Genomic DNA, 19,183 nt, shown 5'->3' with positions numbered 1-19,183 from the left:
ACACATGCCTCCCATGTACGTGGCGAGCAGCATCTCTGCTTTTCCCCCCGCATCGCCTTTATTTCATTCAGCAGCAGCCTGAGGGTGCCTGCTAGACCTACCGGCGGAGAGGAAAAAGGAGGCTGAGCCGCGAGGCTACATGAAACAAGATGCGACAAAAAGTGTGACGGCTTCCTGACCCTTGGCGCTTCCCGCTCGCCGCCCGAGCCGGAACTCTTGGCTTCATTCTTCGTGTCAATTCTTTGCCGACGACACTTTTGTTTCGTTGTCATCTTGTCGGATCACCTTGACCGTCGTCTTACAAAAGCTGAGCAATACTAGTACATACCTTAGTCTACCCCGAAGTGGTATCTACTTGTAGCAACGTCGCAGCCTCGTGTGCCGCCAGTCCTCTTTTCCTCTTCTGCTTTGTTTCTTTGCCCCCCATCGTCACGCCAACCATGGGTTCTGCCGTGCAAAATTCCTTGGCTTTACCTGTCTCATTACCTCCATGTAACCCGGCAGTTGACAGCCTAGGACATCAAGTCAACGACTACTACTTGAGTGACATTACTGTGGACTATTCATTAGGAGTTGGCTGGCCTCGTTTGCCGTTTACCTTCCTGCCTCGGTCTGATTTTTGCTTCCGTACCGACTCATCAAGTATTTCAGCATCTTTGACCCTAACTACCACAGCTACCTAATCTGTTGTGCGTATATGACGTCTCTTAAGGCTGATTCATCTGATGATTAGAGGAATCGTATCTGGCACCAAAGACGCCCCCAGTACCATGGAAGCATCGCTGCAAGCTAAATAACCATCAATACGCCCTTTTTCCTACTCGTCCACAAATCACCAAACTCGTTCACAACAAACATCACATGTGCTAAAAGCGCGAATCTGCGTGGAACTTGGAGATTGCCATTCACATCCCTCACATCACCTGCCAGAAAAACATTCTCAGAGACTCATAAAATCAGATGCCTGTTTGTTGGATGCAGAGTAAACGTCGTTGTGCAAGCCCAAAGTCAAGTCCAGCCGCATAAGCCCTTGAATAGCGGATATATCTGTCTAGTCTGCCACCTGTCCGCCGGCCATGCGCCTCACCTCCAGCAGCATAACGCGGGACATGTGAAGAGATGACGATGGAGCAGCACAATATCTTCGTAGACTGTCCATGCTCGAGAACTCATCCCCCTCAGTCCGGCTATGGCGTGGAAGCTCGTCAAACATGCCGCACCGTCATTGCGTGATAGAGGACGTCAAACACCCAGCGCCATCAAACCCCCCCAAAAAGAAACCGTTTGGTATTGCCTAGACGGCGTACTTGCGGGTCCACTCCCGAGCAGTCGCCTCGTACCGGGGCCGATCGGTCTTGTACACGTGTGCGATCTCGGGCACAAGAGGATCATCGGGGTTCGGGTCCGTCAGCATGGAGCAGATAGAGAGAAGGACTGTTTGTAGTGTCAGTTCCTGTGCTTGTTTGATTTTGCAGCGTGGCGGATAGGAGGCTACCTTTGGAGATGGTCAGAGCAGGGCTCCACTGGTCTCGAAGAATATCGAGACAAATGCTACCATTACTATTGATATTAGGGTGGTAGATTCTAGTAGAGAAGTTGACCTTCGGGGGCTTGAAAGGGTAGTCCGTGGGGAACTGGATCTTCAGGAAGAAGACGCCTCCTGAGTACGGTGAATCACCCTGCGCGTGTTGTTAGTGTCCTCATCTCATCAAGAGAAGCGTGGTTGGATGGTGTTGTGCCATGCCAACTAGGAGTCGAGGTAAACTCACGGGTCCCATAATGGTAGCCTGCCAGTGAAACTGCGAAGCGGGTCAGTACTTCTTCTTTCTTGCTCGTATGAAGCATCGCCGTCGCCATCGCCGTCGTTTGGTCGGATAACAGCCATCCGTTGATGGACTTGATGCCGGCGTGCAGGAAAAGGGCGCTCCAACTTACCAGATCCTCGCCAACAGGACCAGCGGAGCAGGAGGATGGCGGGTCACTAATCGGTCGTCAGCGTCAGTTTACGACAGGAAGTTTCATGTTCAGAAGCAAAACAAGATGCGACTTGATGCCAGTCCCTCCAGACTCGCCAGAAGCTGAGCGTCCAACCCAAGAGCCGCGGTTTGTGAGACCCCCGCTCAGCAAACCCCACCTCACACAAGGGCTTTGGGCTGCAGACGATGACACTGCTGATGGACGTAGCCAGAGAGGGCACCTAGCGATGATCAAGAGACGGAGGGCGGGGGATGGAAGAAGACGAGATCCCGGGAAGAAGGCAGAAGGGATGAGGGCGGAAGCCAGAAGACAAGAGAGGGGGGGGGGGGGGGGGGGGGGGGGGGGGGGGGGGAGAGACGCGGAGGAGACTTACGTGCCAAGGTCCTTGAGCTCCTTGTTGATGCGCTTCAGAGCCATTGTGATGAGGGTATGTGGTATCTAAGGAGAAGGTCGAGATGGATCTCGGATCGTGGCTGGCAGAAACGGGGCGTCAGTATTTTGCGTCCGGACAGGTCGGGTCACGATGCGGAGGCGGCGCCAGACTCACGGTCACGACGAAGAGGATTCGAGGTGAAGCCTAGGAGGACGATGGAGACGATGCAAGGCGACCGTCTGCAAGTCCGAAGCACTAGGAAGATGCTTTCTTTCTGCGAGCGGGAGTTGCGAGTTCCCTGTGATGTCGGATGGTGGTGGATTTGGTAGTATGTCCAAGTCCAAGTGGAGGGGTTGGAAAGGAAGAGAAGAGAAAGAGGCACAGTCGGGCAAAATTAGTACAGGAAGTCTAGCAGGAGGTGCTAGGTTCCGGTTAGTATGTATTAGGTAGTAGTAATCCTCGCTGTAGCCACTGGCCACCTTATGGGGGAGAGGAAAAAAAGAGCGGACCGTCCAGGTTGGCTTGACAGACACACCCACACACACACACACACACAGAGGAGCACAACACACACACACAAGCCTCTCTGTGAACAGCCACTCTTTGTACCACGCCCGGCTTTTTCTCATCTTTTCTTCACTTCTTTCTCAGCCTCTGTACCAGCCAGAAAAGTACCCATCTCTCCCTTCCGTACCGTGCGTGGTGGCCCTTGGCAAAGACACCGCCACTGCAAAAGCCTGTGCTTCCTCCTGGGGGGACCGTGTGACCCGGACACTAACGGGCCTGCACCGGATTTGCACGCAACCAGCGATAGCGGCGAGGGGACTCTGTCTGCCCTTTTGGCTCGCTGGGGATTTTGTGGCTCCCCCGTGACGGCCCAAAAACTGATTTTGCCATTGATCCCATCCATGTCCTTCGCTGGCTTTCGACGGGCCGGTGCAGGCCATATCGTGACTCTGATAAGCTGGTACAAGCACAACGGCAGCACCTTGAAGGGCTAATACTGCGTACCGTTGCCACGAGACGCACCGTGATGGCCCGTATATCAATGACTACCGTACCTGTCAGTGTCAAGCTCAGCCACAATATAGATACCTGGTTTTGCCTTATATCCCGCTCGTAGAGGCAAAAGTGGTTGCGATGCCAGGCACTCTACTCAGTATTTCTAATGCGAACCGCCACCAGAACCCTTGATAGTCCAAACAACCTGCTCATGTATCCGATGTAGAGGGGATGCAGGAACACAGTGGCATCAGGTTCAACTCGTTGGTCGCACCCGGCATCTCGCGGCACCCCGCGGCCGTTGATTCTCACGAGGCTTCACATGGCTACCAAGAAGGACATACTCGGGTCTCGTGAGCCTTGACAGGCAGGAACCACAGGACTCGGAGGTTGTGATGGTGCTGCCGTGGGTGACACTGGGCGTAGACAAACACCAACTCATCATCAACACCAACAAAAGCTACCAAGATCAAGCATGTTTCTCGTTCTATTACGTTCATCTTCATCATGTTCGTCTATGGCAAGGATATCGTTCTACACAAAGGCCTGGATCCCGGTAATCGCCCTGCCCAAAATCAAACCTAGACACGCCCCCCCTCCGTTAGCAACACACTTCCACGCAAAATAGCCGTCGGGGAGCAATGGAGAAAAAAGACTCACTGTGAATATCGCTCTGTCCCTCGTACGTCTGCGTCACAAACAGGTTGGCCACATGCCTCCCAATGTGATACTCGTCGCTCACGGCGTTGCCCCCAAAAATCTCCTGCAGCACGCGGACGTTGCGCAGCGCCGCGTCGCAGTTCTGCCGCTTGACCATGCTGATCATCTCGGGCGTCACCTTGCCCTCGTCCTTGAGCCTGCCCACCTGCACCGCCGCCAGGGTCCCGTACGCGGCGTCCGTGACGGCGTCGGCGAGCTTCTTCTGGATCAGCTGGTACCGCGCCAGGGGGTTGCCCTTGAACTGCTTGCGCTCCAGCGCGTACGTGCGCGCCCTGGCGATGGCGTCCTCGAGGGCGCCCATGACGCCCAGCGAGATGCCGTACCGCGCGCTGTTGAGGCAGCTAAAGGGGCCCTTGAGGCCCTCGACGTCGGGGAACATGTTGGCCTCGGGCACCGGCACCTCGTCCATCTGGATCATGCCCGTGATGGACGCTCGCAGCCCGTTCTTGTCCTTGATGGCGGGCGTCTGCAGCGTCCCCGGCGGGCAGTCCTTCCTCTCGACCAGGAAGCCCTTGATCTTGCCCGTCTCCTGCAGCTTGGCCCAGACCAGCAGCACGTCGGCAATCGGGCTGTTGGTGATCCACGTCTTGGCCCCGCTGAGCGAGTAGTATCCCTTCCTGGTCGGGTGCGGCCTCGCGACGCTCTCCATGCTGCCCGGGTCGCTGCCGTGGTTCGGCTCCGTCAGGCCAAAGGCGCCAATCAGCTTGCCCCTGGCCATCTCCGGGAGGAACCTCTCCTTCTGCTCCTCGGTGCCGAACTCGTAGATGCCGCCCATGACGAGCGACGACTGCACCGACATGCCCGACCGGTAGCCGCTATCGACTCGCTCGACCGCTCGCGTTATGAGGCCGCCGGCCACCGAGGACACGCCGGCGCATCCGTAACCCTTGATGCTGGAGCCCAGCAGGCCGAGCTCGCCCATTTCCTCGAGGATCTTGGCGTCATAGTGTTCGTCGCGGTAGGCCTCTGTGGAAGCAAAGCAAGCAGGAGACAAGTCAGCGAGTCAAGTTGGGTCTGATGTTTGATCATGATGACGAGGAGAAAAAGCCATACGCAGGACCCTGGGCTGTAGCCGCTCCTGGCAGTACCGCTCGGCGGTTTCTGCTATGGCCAGCTCGTCCTCAGTAAACAAGTTCTTCGCATTGAGAGGATCCTCCCAGTTGAACGTGGCGTAGCTCCTCGCGGCCGCAGCCCGGCTGACGGAAGCCGTGCGGGCAAAGGCCCTGAAGGACTGTCGCAGCATCATCAATCGCTCAGGTCCGTCCTAGTGGGGGGAGAGGAGGGAGAATTGGCATGACCCAATGCACAAAGAAAGTCCAAAGAGAGGCACGAGCTGCGTGTTATGTACTAGCAGCAGCAAGGAACAACAGCCGCCATCGCCCAGGCACGCCTCGGCTGACCGTCGGCAACGGGGAGTCGATTCTCGATTCAGAGACAAATCTCGGAACGTCGAATGGAGCTTCCCCAGACTTGTTCGCGCCTTGCAACCACTAGGACCGAGGCGCTAATCCGATGAAACCCGGCCCAATCGCAGCCTTTGCAATGCCCTCCAGCCTCCGGCCTCTTGGGCATCTCCACTGCCGCCACGGCACATGATGCGCCGCTTGAGGGGGGACTCCGAGGGATTGCCTTAGTAGGTACTAGTAAGAGCGTAATCGACTGCATGCTGAAAGTGGAAGATCTTGGGAGAAATCATGGTGTCACAGGTAGGCGAATTGAAAGGGAGACCGCCGCCATTATGTATGAACTTCGCAGGTGAGTTCGTGTAAGAAAGGGTGAAGAGATCAATCGCAAACGCCCATAGACTAAAGGGCCATTCCCAACATATAGAGACCTCGGCATGGGAAAGGTAATACCGTTTATCAATGCCGTCAAAGCTCTACTCTACTCTTACATGTAATAATACTGAGCTGTCTTCACAAACAGCATGGATAGTTGTAACATGTCTGCACCCCCACACTCAGTCCAAGGCTCGACCGTCTGACCATAAACAGACGTCTTCCCCCTCGTCCCTCCTTTCACCGCGACTCAGCCTGTCCAGCTCAGCCGTGGCCAACATGATTCCGGCCGCGACCAACGGGCTTGCTGCCTTGGCTCCTGCAAGAGGGCTCTGGCGAGGACTCCCGATATCGGAAGGACTGTGCCTCTCTAGTGACCCTCGCGCTCTTCTTCTTCGCTCCCGCCCGTCTTGAAATCTCGGAATGTCGAGCTCTGCGGCTGTGCAGCCTCGAAACGTCCTGGGGGATTCCCAGGGGCGGCGGCGACGGAACCGGAGGGCCATGCGTTCGCGAAAACACGGTGGTGTCGTCGGCTGAGAGCGAGAGCAGCGACGTTGCCAGCCTCCCATTTCGCGTGCATTTCCCTTTATCCACCATCTATCGTTAGCTTCTGCAGCTACTGTAAGCTGATGAAGAGTACAAGGTAGACCATGGTTTACCCAGCGTTGCCTTGCAGGATGATTCAAGTCCGGACACGATATCATGCAGTCGTGAACAAGGACAGCCGAGCCTTCCCGGCTGGGCGGCCACAGCTGTGACGTTTGTATAGAGTTCGATCTTGGCAGTCCTCGATCTCCGGAGAAGGGGTGGCCGCTCGGTGATGGGCTCGTCTCGTCCTGGCTACCAAACGATAGGGCTTGTTTCGGCAAAGAGTAGCACTGACTGGATGATGGAGCCGGCGACTCAGGGGATTCGATCGAGTTATTGTTCATCTTCGAGGCGTACGATGAGGGTCGCTCGGGCAGGTTGGTAAGGAGTGCGCGCGAATGAGAAGCAGTCGATCATGAATAGCTGCCCTTGAGCAGACTCGACGTGATGATGAGCTGTACTAGGTGAGGTAGTTAGTAGAACGTCAAGAGAGTCAATTCAGGGCTCAGAGCACGGATATGGCCACGTGCAGTCCCTGCGAGGCAGCCACTCACCAGAAGCTCATGCCTTTCCAACTGCCCGTTCCCTACAAAGCAGAATGGCTCTGAGAATACCCAGGACTTCTGACTTGCTTCTGGCAATGGCTCAAAAACGAATGCTAGGTGGACGCCTGTGAAATGACTGCAGTTGACTAACATGTCAAAGCAAACCGGCCGCGCCAGTCGGCATACAGCATTGCCGCCTCTTGTCTCTGTACAGAATCCAACGCATATCGAGCTACCAGGCCTGCTGCGGCCGTGACTTGCAGCCCAACGTTGAACGGCAGGCACGGTTGATTCATCAAGTGCTTGGAATCTGAAAGGACGGCCATTGACGGAATTTCCTGAGTCTCTGGACCAGAACTGAGTGTGCAAGCTGAAACGAGCTCTCGTACGTTGATGAGGACTCGAATCATGCGCTCGTGATCGGCAAGTTCGCTTGGACAGGAGGACTTGAATTCTCCTTGTCCGTGTCCCAATCTCTCATCGACTGTTCGCCGTTGTCTAGGGTTGATGACCGAAATGTCCCACAATCTCGGTTGTGAATCATCAAGAAGAAGAGTGTCAATAACGCAGTCAAAATGGGTTTTGCCGCGGCGTCGAAAGGGTATCTCCATCCAGGGTTGCGATCCAAGGAATGTCATCTTGCGACTAGACAGTGGCACGTAAGACTATGGAGAGGTGAGCTTCCATGTGACAATTCGGATAATCAGTAAGATACACAGTACTCACCATGAAGAATCGCAACTGCCAGAAGATTTCGAAGAATGGCGACTCCTGGCAGCCCTCAGGCCCAACTTGTTCCAGGAGGCCCAGCGCGCCATAAGCATGTGGGAACCAGGAATCGGCAGCAAGAGGAGCCATCATCTCAAACTCCAGCAGTGCCATTGACATGAGAAGAAGGTTGAGAATGGAAGCAAGGCGCTGGCCCTTCTGCCATGGGCCGATCTGATGAAGCTGAGCCTGGTGACGCTTCAGGCCGCTGGAGTAGTATCGATACGCTTCCGCTCTCAGCTTTGCATCATGCTCAACGAGGGCCTTGAAGGCCATCTTTATGGCCTGAAGCGGTAGGAGCATTGTTGATTGAATATCCGACGAAAGCGCAAGCGGGGGAACGGAAAGAAGCCATGGGTGAGGCGTCCATGGGGATAAGTGATTGGATCCAATCTCGACAGCGAGGCGAGAGATGACTCCGTGCGCACCACCGCCAATGTCAGGCAGCGTATCAGGAATTGGTGTTTGTAACTTCTCAATACACCATATGCGCGCGCGTTTCAAGCTCAAAGAAGAAGAGCTTGCCGCTCTATCGTCTCGAAGGCGGCAAGCAAGCTGCTGATGCTGTTGGGAGTCTTGGTGGATTATTAACAAGGAGACGCGGGTGCCTCATGATCAAGGTTGACTTGCCGTTAACACTATGGATAAATATGAGTCCTTCACTAGATCCGGGACACTTCTTCCTCAATCTCGTGCATTGAGTACAGCTGGGTAGCTTGTTGTCACACCGGACCCCAGTCAGTTCAGTTGACCATTGCCTCTCGTCCCCGTCTCTTCAGATCACGCTTGCATGGTTCTCTTGCCTTTATTTTTCGTCTTCGACAAGTCTGACAAGCATGAACTCGCTGGGATCCCCGCTTCATTGTTCCTTGGATAGGAAGTCAGCTTTGCCTTTGCTCGTAAGCCTCGGACGAGATTCATGGACAATGACATGTAGATTGTGGAGAAGAGTCGCGATGCATGGCCGAACGTCTCACTCGCTTCGAATGAGAGGGGATGAGTAAGCAATACGATCCCATAATGCCGTGGGAATCTACTTGGCACCGGCATAAGCAATGCTAAACTCCGTAGATATACGCATGGAGTATTCGAATCATGATTCTCTGGCAGTGCTGTAGCTAAAAGCACATGGAAACGGGCATTCCAGCGAGTACCCGATGGCCAAACATCGATATGATGTCCAGCTTCTAGACATGCAATAGCTGCCACCCACCAGAGTCCCCCCGTATGCGGTGGTGCTCCTCCACCTTCATAGCTCATTCCGTCCTCTACTTGATGTTTTTGAAGCAGTTCTATCCAACTAGACAAATCCAGGAGACACGAGGTCTGGTATCTGTTGTATATCTAGACGCGTCAACCACACTCATAATTTCACCTTGGCCCCTCAGTCTCAGTCGTTCGAAGTTGCTCCGGGCTCGGATCCTCTCTCCCCTGGAAATGCACACGCAGAGGCAGCGGAATGCCAATTGCGATGCTCAGCCCGCCAAGCAAAGAGTGTGCTCCCCCCAGGCCCATCACCTCGGTCATCTGTGGGGCGAAAAGGGGTATGCCGAAGGCGAGTAGCGAAGAAGCGAAGAAGTTGCCAGCGCGAACGGCAACAGAAGCGAGAAGCATTCCAGGCATTCGAAAACCCGGCTTGGGGACTTCGTCATTCCTCTTGGTCAAATCAATGGCAGCTTCCTTGTTCCTGTTAGTTTGGAAGTCTCGCGAGAGGCGTCACTTTTGCACTCACGTTATGATAGACCGTATCCCAACCCATCCGCCCCATGCTGCTGTATATAGCTCCCAAAAAGCCTCCTCCTATGTTCAACAGACCCGTTGGGCCGGGCTTGAATCCGTGTATGTCACCAAATATCGTCAGAAACGTCCTATTGGTGTCTTATCGGCATCCAGTTACAAAACAGTAACCCGGAGAAAGTCATGATGAGGCGGATGGGGCTTTTCGTGAGAAGCACATCAAAGGACGTGTGGCCGCTTCTTTAGCCGACCCCGTCAGTGGAGTGGGAAGCTGTGCTACCCTATCTGTTCCAAAGTCCCAGCCATGCTCTCTGCTGCGAGCCACGGCTGGACTGGATCAGAGTGTGGTCGGTCTCCGGTATAAGCAGCATGCTGAGGGCTAGGGCAGCGGCACCAAGAGCGGCCGTCAGAACGAAGCCATACCGGGCTCCGACGTCCGGGTCAGATATCCTCCCATGATGGGACCATGCGNGGGGGGGGGGGGGGCGAACAGCAAGCTCAAGCAATATATAGCGCTGGCAGGAGCCCGATCCTGCAAACGATGCTGCAAAATGAAGAGGTTGGCTATGAACGCTCCGGCAATGGTAATCGGGGTTGACGCTCCTATTCCAGCCAGAAATCGAAAGCATTCAGCTCGCCCGAGGCTCTGGCAGAGATGGAAGCAGTGCTGAACGCAGGGAAGATGCTGCTCGATGTTTATCATCCACCGGCAGCCATAAATCTCTGGTAAAGGGGCGAAGGCGGGATGGCCGAGTGCCCAGGCCAGGAGATGGGTGGTCAAGGCCAAGGCCAAGACAGTGTCGGATTCGATGCTGGATTATCTTGCCGCAATATCTGGCAGCTCGGGAGCCACGATGGAAGTCGCAAGAGGGCTGTAGATATAAGCAAGAGAAATCCCACCTAGACTGGCCGGTGACTCGATGGGGGCCAACTCACGAGACGAATGCTTGGAAGAAGACTTGACCTGTTGTGAACTACCGTTTCGACTGCGGCCACCTCGGTGGATTGTATCTTGACTGGAGCCCTAGATCTTCCCAGAATTAAAGGCCTCTACATTCAAGGTCGATGGCAGGTGGGCTGCAGATTTCTCCGTGTCTGTGACCTCCATGATGGCGGTTCCTGAGGAGGCAGCCATCATTGCGAAACGCTTTTCTGGTATTCATTGCCATTGTGAACGTGGATGTTTGGAGAATTTCAGAGTTTCCAGTTTGATGACCAGGAAAGATGCTGTCGGTTGCTCGATTCTCTAGCTTTGAAGAAACGAATGGGCCAAGAGGAAGAGGATGGATCTGTTAGGTAAATGTATCAATCGCTGGCTGATGAGATGGGAGTTTGACAGTAGCTCAGGAGTCTAGTCTAGCCAGATTCGGAGAGCAGTAATCGGGTCACATCGAGAATCAGAATAAAGCTCGAACAATGTTCAAGGACACAATATCTGTAGATGGCGAGATATGTGTGAAATAAGTAAGAAAGGGCGTCTTGCATAAGGATGGTCGGTTTGTGCGTGGCATATCGAGGACTTGGGATTTTTGATGATTGCTGTTTTCTAGGGTAGATGCGAAGTACACCATTGTGAGAGAAACTCGCAGCATTGAGGCGATAGGAACGAGGAAGGCAATGGACAAGAAAGGAAAGTAAAGGGACAAAACTGTTAACCAGCGCCTGAAGAAAGAGAGAATCTACTTTGAAGGCAGTGCATGGGATATTGAGGGCACAGTTGTTGGTCCTTTTCGGATCTTTGCAGTTTTTTGGGTATAACCCCCAAGTTTGATTACGAGCTGCAACTCGTACTATTTCCGTGGAGTCTGTGCATCTCCTAGTCGTCAAGAGCATCAAGCTGCCAAACACTTCATAAGATGATGAACCATGATATTACATGTAGAAATGAAACGGCCTCTGCACATCCCCTGAATTGCTCGCTCTAGAACCCTGTGGCACGAGAAGCCTTTCTTTTGTCGTGGGCTGTGTTAAGACGATCGACATGAGCGATGATGACGATGATGACGCATGGCGTTCAGAATCACTTGCCTTACCTCTCCTCTGTACTCCGACCAGGCACTTGAAGTATTTTACCAGTGTCTCTCAATCAAGAAGCTCAATTGTTTCAAGTGAACATTAATTTTTTGGAAGCACCTGATGCGTAGGCCGTGATGACATGTACTGTAAAGTATTACCATTTTACTCGTCTGAGCCGAAGTCGAGAAACTTGGCGACACCTACGGGTACACTCGGTCAGGATACACGTGTGGTGTTATATGTGAAGACACGCGTAAAAGGGGTTCTGAAACATGCCTCAATGGTGGGTTGGTCTATTGATAATTCAGCTCCCGCGCGAGTTGCTCGAGTAAAGCAACCTGAGGCTGCTCCCCCCTCAGGAGCTTTTTGCTACAGGAGAATCAAACATCATCATCATCCGTGTGCACGGAAGAGGTACCCTTTCTTGAAGCAGGCAGTGTGACATGGGTTCGCGACGGCTACGGCCCAAAGAAGAAGCTTCAATTTTGCTTTTCTTTTAAGCACAGTTCTCTATTTTCTCCCTTCCTGCAAAGTATTTGGATGGGTACCTGTTTGTTCTTTTCATATTAGGCACTCTCTTTTCTTTTTCTTAGTGCTTTTGATGGGTTCCCCAGTTCTTCTAGAATGACACGGATTTCGATGCGAGGATTAGCACGGAGATGAAAATTCACGGCAAGGATTGTATACCCGGTCGTGCAAAGGGTAGAAATAAGAGAGTTCGCCCTATGGAGAAAGAACTTTGAGGATCCGATGGGCGAGTGAGCGTGAGAGAGAGAGAGACGGAATCTCGCAGAGGGGGGGCTGAGCGCGGTTGTGCACTGGTCTGCCAAGATATTACCAGTCGAGCGTTTATGCGCTGGTCCCGGCACGTTTCGGCCGGCATGGGCTCTTTAATATGACAGGGGGGGGGAGGCAGTGCTGACAGGCCGCGCACCTATTTTTACCCTCCTGTGAATTTCTGTTAAGAGGTGGCCGGAATTACGAACGATGGAGAGAGAGACTGGATGGATGGACGGACGCGGTTGTGGTTCGTATCCTCCGACAAATCCTCATGCTACCATATCGCCGTTTGGGCGCCAAGCAGCGACGCTCAGGGGAGAGAGGAGAAGAGGGAGCTTTAGGGAGGAAGCATGAGAGTGTTCGTAACGACCGACGAAGACATAACGAACGGCATCTCGGCTGGGATGGAAGCCTCTGGACAGCGCATGTTCGGCCGTCCAGAGGCTGCATGTGATGGATGTGATGTGGCTCGTCGCACGCAGCTCGTCGATTGATTTCCTCAGCTTTCTGTCAAGCTTCCCTTTCTTTTTCCTGTTGACCGGCTGAACTGATTCTTAGTCAGCCTGGTTTCATCTCTTGTACAGCGGTATTACCTGCTCAAGCTGCTGTGCTCGAAACGAAGGACGAATGGCACCGTTCCGTCGAGAGTTTCTGCATGAGGAATTGACCGTGCCATTTGTGTCTTTGTCGACTTCCAAGGTTTGTTTGCTTGCCACCGGTCGAGGTGGAACGGTTTGATGTCATTGCATGTGCATGCATGAACGGAACGGCGCCGGCATCAACAAGGGCTATCTATGTAGGAGTAAATCAGTTGGCAACGGAGGCTGTAATGATGAAGCCAGCGAGCACCAGCAAAGGTCGGAGCCTCCTGTCAATCATTGTTTCTGCGAGTCAACGACACGGTTCAACATCAACTGCTCTCGCTTCCGCCGGGCTGCTTCCAGGGTCCAGTCGTCGGGACCGCTGCCGGGCATTGATCCGTACTGTATAGGTATACAAGCAGCAGCTCGCAATGCAGTCAGTAAAGGTATAGAGTACATGTACGGAATATGGAGTGCATGCTCTGGTGCTGCGCGTCTGCCGTGGCACGCAGGCTGGGGGGCCACGATGGAGTCGAATCGTGCCATGCACTCCGTCACCAGTTCGAGCACTGCCTCGGGTCGAGCCAGCTGAACCAGGGCTCCGCATCGATCTGCTCGGTCGCACTCACAACTGGCTCGGGGGTGTCGATTGGTCCCGTTTGGCGTGCTGGAGGAGCAACGCAGCGGTGCCTGTTGTCATCAACCTCCTCAAGAGCCGTGTCCTGTGCTGTCGCATCAAATCAAATCTCCACCTACCACTGAGCGGCCGCCCGCTGTATTATGTATGTATGTATGTCTGTATCGTAGCAGCAAGGGAGAAGCAGCAGAAGCAGAAGCAAAAGCAGAGCAGGGCACAGCAGAGTCTCCGTGCCTCTGAGCTAGAGACACTTCAAAGTACATTACATACTTACCAACAACAAAATCGTGGCCCTCCAAAGCGTGTTGATTCGGGTCTTGCTGTGTATTAGTCTATGAGCTGGTGCAATTCATCAAGATGGAGGCTCTTCCCAGGTTTCAACTGATCCCATCGCTGATCCATTCTCTGATCCAATTTTGTCGCCCATTTCCGCTGCCAACCCCCTTGTGGCCCCCCCATTAGCGCAGCCCGGAGACAACGACGAACCCGCCACTGTCATTTCGAAATTTCCACGCCGCGAGCTTGGAAGTCCGACGGAACATTGGCCCGGATCGAGCGTGAGCGCTGGTTGCTGGTTTTTTTCTCCCATTGATTCTCTGGACTTGGTCGATTGCCGTGGTGTTTTTTCTTTTCTTTTTTTTTTCCCTCTTCGTCTGCGTCCAGGTCCAGTCCCCTTGATTGCGTGCACCTGTCAAGCACCGCACTACTGTCCAATTCAGACCGGCCCCCAAAGCACCCACCAACCCGCCCAGACACACCAAGACACAGACCAGCAGACAGCGGCCCAGGGCCCTGAACCTCCCTGCGCTTCCAGGCGTCTCTGCCCGCTGCAGCGTCCCTCGTCCCCCCCGGCCCGGGGCCCTTCGTCATCCCCCAGCGTCCGCTCTCAGTGGGTCGGAGCGCCAGGCCCGTCTCTCCCTCGCCCAGTCCTTGCGCTGTCCAGCGTCTCTGCCCAATCTCCTGCACCAACCGAACCTGCAATCCAATCCATCACTGCCACTGCTCTGCTCTGCTCTCAGCCAGAACAGACCGACCAAACCACACCAAATCTCTGTCCCCCCCATCGATCCAACAGCAACCCGCACAGCATCGCTCAATTGGTAGCTCTTACAACCGCAGCCAGCGCCTGTCCAGACGCCCTGCTCGCTGCTGCTGCTGCTGCCGCTGCCGTTGTCGCTCGCTCGCGTCCGCCCGTCGCAGCGAAATGCCCTCGTTCCTGACCCAAGACCACCCGACAGTCTTCCCCAGCGGCAACGGCTCCGTCATCGACCTCGACCACTTCAGAGCAAAGGACCAGGCGAATGAGGCTTCCATAACCGACGCCCGGTCCTACGCCGTCCATGAGCGCTTCGACGAGAGCTCGACACTGTCCACGCGCGACTCGGACCTTTCGGACTCGCCTGTGCCCTTGGGCGACCTCGACCAGTGGCACGACGACGCCAGCGCCAACGAGACACGTCCGACCAGCATGAGCTCGCTCTCCAACGGCAAGAGCCTGCCCGGCGGCTACGGCGCCCACGACGTCGCCCTGGACGTGCACCATGTCGACCGCGCCCTGGCCAATGGCGCCGCCGCGTCTTCCTCTTGCCAGCGCTCCGCCGACCAATCTCGCACGCAGACGACGTCCGCCGGCCAGAACGAGGAACAGAACCAGAACCAGAACCAGAACCAGAACCAGAACCAGAACCACAAGGCTCCGGCTCAGAGGAGCTCCCACGACGGCGTCTCTACCTCTGCCTCTCTCGGACGCCCAACGCCGCCCCCCACAGATGCCGAGTCGCACAGCCCGCCCCAGCCCTGGACGCCCTCCCTGACGCCTGCATCACCCATGGCCTCCGACACTGCCCTGCCGCAGCAGTCCAACGGCAACGCCAACTTTAACGGCAGCGTCGTCAACCCCCAGCGCTTCTCGTCTCCCGCGTCCTACCAGCCCGGCGGCTCCAACTCGGCGCCGTCCCTGTCTGCACATCTGCAACCACCGGGACCCGGCATGGGCATCAAACAGAGACACACGCTCGAGGTGCCCAAGCCGCCGTCCGGCAGGAATTCGAGGGAACTCGATACCGCCCAGGCCAGCGGACGCTTCTCGCCCACCGTCGCCAACCCTGCAGGCGGTCGTGCCGCCTCCTTCAGCCTGGCTCGCCGGACGACGAGATCCATGCAGTCGGACGCTCCCCGGGACGAGATTGCGCACGACGAGGATGCCCAGCGATGGGCCGAAGTATATCGACAGAAGCGCGCCAGCAAGAAGAAGCGGAAGGAGGAAGAGGACGATGACCGCGTCCTGGTCGGCACAAAGGTCGACGAGAGCCACGCCAACTGGGTAACGGCCTACAACATGCTGACGGGCATTCGTGTATCCGTATCGAGGACAAACGCAAAGTTGGACCGCGAGTTGACCGATGCCGACTTTCATGTTAAGCAGAAGTCCACGTTCGACATGTACGTATACACTCACACCCCCTTGTTCCTCGGGCTGCTTCTCCGGCCCTCCCTTTCTACTACTCTGTTTTCGTGCTTAGCTCAGGGCTTCATCCCTCTGCCTGGTGGCATCGTCCTAGAATGCTGACGCCCAGTCTCTCTTCTCCACAGCACCGGCAACGAGCTCGTCCCTTCAGCCAAGTATGACTTCAAGTTTAAAGACTATGCCCCTTGGGTCTTCCGTCACCTTCGACAAGCCTTCCGCCTGGACCCGGCCGATTATCTCATGTCCCTGACCGGCAAATATATCCTTTCGGAGCTGGGCTCCCCTGGTAAGAGCGGCAGCTTTTTTTACTTTTCTAGAGATTACAAGTACATCATCAAGACCATCCACCACGCCGAGCACAAGTTCCTGCGCAAGATCCTCAAGGAATACTACGAACACGTCATCAACAACCCGAATACCCTGCTGTCTCAGTTCTACGGCCTCCATCGGGTCAAGATGCCATATGGGAAGAAGATTCACTTCGTCGTCATGAACAATCTGTTTCCGCCGCACCGAGACGTTCACACGACGTTCGACCTCAAGGGCTCGACTATTGGGCGAGATTACAAGGAGGAAGACTTGGAGAAGAACCCTCGCGCGACACTCAAGGACTTGAACTGGCTCCGGCGGAAGCAGAACCTCGAACTGGGCATCCAGAAGAAGAAGCTGTTTCTCGAGCAGCTTCAGCGAGACGTGGCTCTCCTCAAGCGCCTCCATATCATGGACTATTCCTTGTTAGTTGGCATCCACGATCTTTCCCGCGGTAACGAGGAGAACCTGCGCGGAAAGACGTTGCAAGTGTTCAACCCGGGAGGCGAGAAGAACAACGACGAGGACCTCCAGGCCTCCCTTCTCCGGACCCCGTCAAAGCTGGAGAACTACCGCAAGGCCAAGGAACTGCGGCAGATGGTCCAGAAAGAACGCCCGGTACCCATGGGCCAGGCCGACGACCAGATGCCCGACGACGTCGGCGAGGATCGCCGGGGGCTCCTCTTCAACCAAGACGACGGTGGCTTCAGAGCCACTCACGAGGACAATGAGCCAGCAGAAGAGATCTACTACCTGGGTGTCATTGATTGCCTGACGCACGTAAGTCGAGATGAATCATGATGAATTTGCTATTCTCGTTGAATGCCAGCTAAACCCAACTTACCTTGGACAGTACGGAATGATTAAAAAAATCGAGCATTTCTGGAAGGGCCTGTCGAACGACAAGAGCAAAATCTCAGCTCTACCGCCGGACCAATACGGGGACCGCTTCTATCACTTCATCCAGGGCATCACCATGTCTGCCGAGGAAGCGAAGCGAGAGCGTGCCCGCAGAGACCAGGAAATGCAGGCTCAAGCACAGAAGTCGAGGCAGAGCACCATCCCTCCGATGCCTATGCACCAGCCCCCACCGCCCCCAGAGTCCAACGATCGGGCTCCCAAATCACCCGAACCGGGGATTCCTGAGCGAACGCTCAAGACCAGTGCCACCATGCCAGGCGCCCGTGACTCGCAGCACGAGGCCGTCCTCCCAGTTGTCGAAGAAGCCGGAGAGAGCCGAGACGATACGGAACGATGGGTTCGGGGTACCTCCTGGCACAGCATACCCGAACCCGGCCGGGCGCCTCCGCCGACTCCCCCTCAAGATCAACCCTACCTTAAACCCGACAGCTCCGACAGTGGCTACGGCGACAACAGCAACAGCACCGTCAGCAGAGACAACTCCCTCAAGGTGGCCCGACCCGTGAGCCAAGGGAGCCTGAAGAAGCGCCTGCCAGCGCTCCCCAAGAAGGAGAACTCGCAACAAGGCAGCACTCGAATGGTCAAGTAGATGGACCACACCGCTCCATGACTTGAGGGTCGCTGGTGAATTTGGAATATTGATTGGTATTACGACAAAGCACGGCGTGGCGCATAAAAGAAGATCAGCGATGTTACCACTATACACAGAGGGTCCCGACTTTCACCAACCCAACATTTTTCTCTCTCTCTCTGATGATTCCGCATGAAGGACAAGGAAACGGGTTGGGCGGGATCGCTGGGCTCTACGATTTTGAAACACTGTTTTGCAACATAATCAACACCTCGCATTTCTTTTCCTGGTCTTCTTCTTGTTACTTGTTTCCTTCATCCCTTGCCAGCCCCCCCTGATTAACGGCCAGTGCGTTATCCTCATCATCCGATTTTTTTTTTGTTGGCCAGCCTCTCTTCTATCCTTTTTCTTCGTTTGGCTCATGCCCCTTGTTTCTTTTGTCCTCAGAGGAAGTAGCATCTGTTCACTTGCATCCTCACAACGCGCGTCCCCCCTTCTCCTTTCTATTCTCTTGGTCTGGATTTTCCTTTTCTCGTTTGTGCGTGTTGGCTTTGGAGCGAAGCGAAACGGAGACGGAACAGAGTGCGAATTGTTTGGCGGGCAAAAAAGTAAAAAAAAAAACAACAGAAACCGAAAACACCAGAGGGAGAGAAGAGAGACGAGGGAGATTTGTTTCTGTGCGGGCTGTGTGAGCAAAAGTGTGCTAATATTGGCTTTTATTACAAGACGTGGATGATACCATTGACCCGCATTCGACATACATACAGACAGTTATTTTCTTTTCTTCTCCAAAGTAGATTCGGTTGTCTTTATTTACCTGCATCTCTCATGCTCTCGAGAATCATCTGCTTTGGTCTGTCGCTGGTGATGTGCTTTGTATCTAGTGTGGAGGGTGAGCCTGGAGAAGAAGTGGTCGACGTTGACACACAATTGTCGTATGCTGACGATTCATAGAAGCAGTTTCGACCAATCCAGCCATCGCATAGCATGGGCGGATGGTTTAGTGGTATAATTTTCCCTTAGCATCGTGGAACCTCCTGGGTTATCACAGTCCGCATGGGAAAGGTCCGGGGTTCGATTCCCCGTTCGTCCAGCGTTTCTTTTTGTCCCTTTTTGTATATGATTTCTTTTGTCGTACATCTGGCCTACATTTCTATTTCTGTTGTGGTGGCTTTCGTGTCACTGTGTTTTTCTTGTCGAAAGTACTATGCAGGCGGCTGCTTTAGTTTTAGATCTACGGTACTGATAGATATCAATGAGGTGGTTAGACGGTGGCTTTGCTAGATCGTTGAAAATCAAAATCAAGTTCTTCTCAACTTGAATAGCACTGTGAACGGAAGTGAACTGTGGCACATAAGCAAGATTGACGATATGTTTCGTGTTAAGACTCTGAATAGCATTCTTTTTGAGTTG

General features: G+C 54.5%; 5 protein-coding genes across 5 annotated transcripts; 1 reads left to right on the top strand and 4 right to left on the bottom strand.

The window, feature by feature from the left end:
• Window positions 1–1,294: 1,294 nt before the first annotated feature.
• Window positions 1,295–1,778, bottom strand: CCMA1212_000592 (Ubiquitin-conjugating enzyme E2-16 kDa; the record flags this gene model as incomplete). Its single annotated transcript, XM_073698053.1, has 3 exons — window positions 1,295–1,434; window positions 1,496–1,679; window positions 1,770–1,778. The coding sequence occupies 3 exons, from the start codon at window positions 1,776–1,778 to the stop codon at window positions 1,295–1,297; spliced, it is 333 nt and encodes a 110-aa protein (XP_073563664.1).
• Window positions 1,779–3,886: 2,108 nt separating this feature from the next.
• Window positions 3,887–5,449, bottom strand: CCMA1212_000591 (Glutaryl-CoA dehydrogenase; the record flags this gene model as incomplete). The annotated part of the gene is made up of 4 exons (XM_073698052.1): window positions 3,887–3,933; window positions 4,013–5,038; window positions 5,126–5,336; window positions 5,441–5,449. 4 exons carry the CDS (start codon window positions 5,447–5,449, stop codon window positions 3,887–3,889), a joined length of 1,293 nt encoding a protein of 430 aa, XP_073563544.1.
• Window positions 5,450–6,220: 771 nt separating this feature from the next.
• On the bottom strand, window positions 6,221–6,430 carry CCMA1212_000590 (uncharacterized protein; the record flags this gene model as incomplete). The annotated part of the gene is made up of 1 exon (XM_073698051.1): window positions 6,221–6,430. One exon carries the CDS (start codon window positions 6,428–6,430, stop codon window positions 6,221–6,223), a length of 210 nt encoding a protein of 69 aa, XP_073563073.1.
• Window positions 6,431–7,129: 699 nt separating this feature from the next.
• Window positions 7,130–8,315, bottom strand: CCMA1212_000589 (uncharacterized protein; the record flags this gene model as incomplete). The annotated part of the gene is made up of 2 exons (XM_073698050.1): window positions 7,130–7,648; window positions 7,710–8,315. Coding segments are annotated over 2 exons (1,125 nt in total), but the record flags the coding sequence as incomplete, so codon positions are not given.
• A 6,391-nt stretch (window positions 8,316–14,706) lies between these two features.
• CCMA1212_000587 (Phosphatidylinositol 4-phosphate 5-kinase its3) lies at window positions 14,707–17,788 on the top strand (the record flags this gene model as incomplete). Its single annotated transcript, XM_073698049.1, has 3 exons — window positions 14,707–15,944; window positions 16,095–17,058; window positions 17,132–17,788. The coding sequence occupies 3 exons, from the start codon at window positions 14,707–14,709 to the stop codon at window positions 17,786–17,788; spliced, it is 2,859 nt and encodes a 952-aa protein (XP_073563529.1).
• Between the last annotated feature and the right edge of the window lie 1,395 nt (window positions 17,789–19,183).

This window comes from Trichoderma ghanense, assembly GCF_004382785.1.
Source record: "Trichoderma ghanense strain CCMA-1212 chromosome Unknown scaffold_0, whole genome shotgun sequence".
NCBI lineage: Eukaryota > Fungi > Ascomycota > Sordariomycetes > Hypocreales > Hypocreaceae > Trichoderma > Trichoderma ghanense.
Note: the sequence above shows the minus strand (reverse complement) of the source record. Positions and strands in the feature narration are given on the sequence as shown.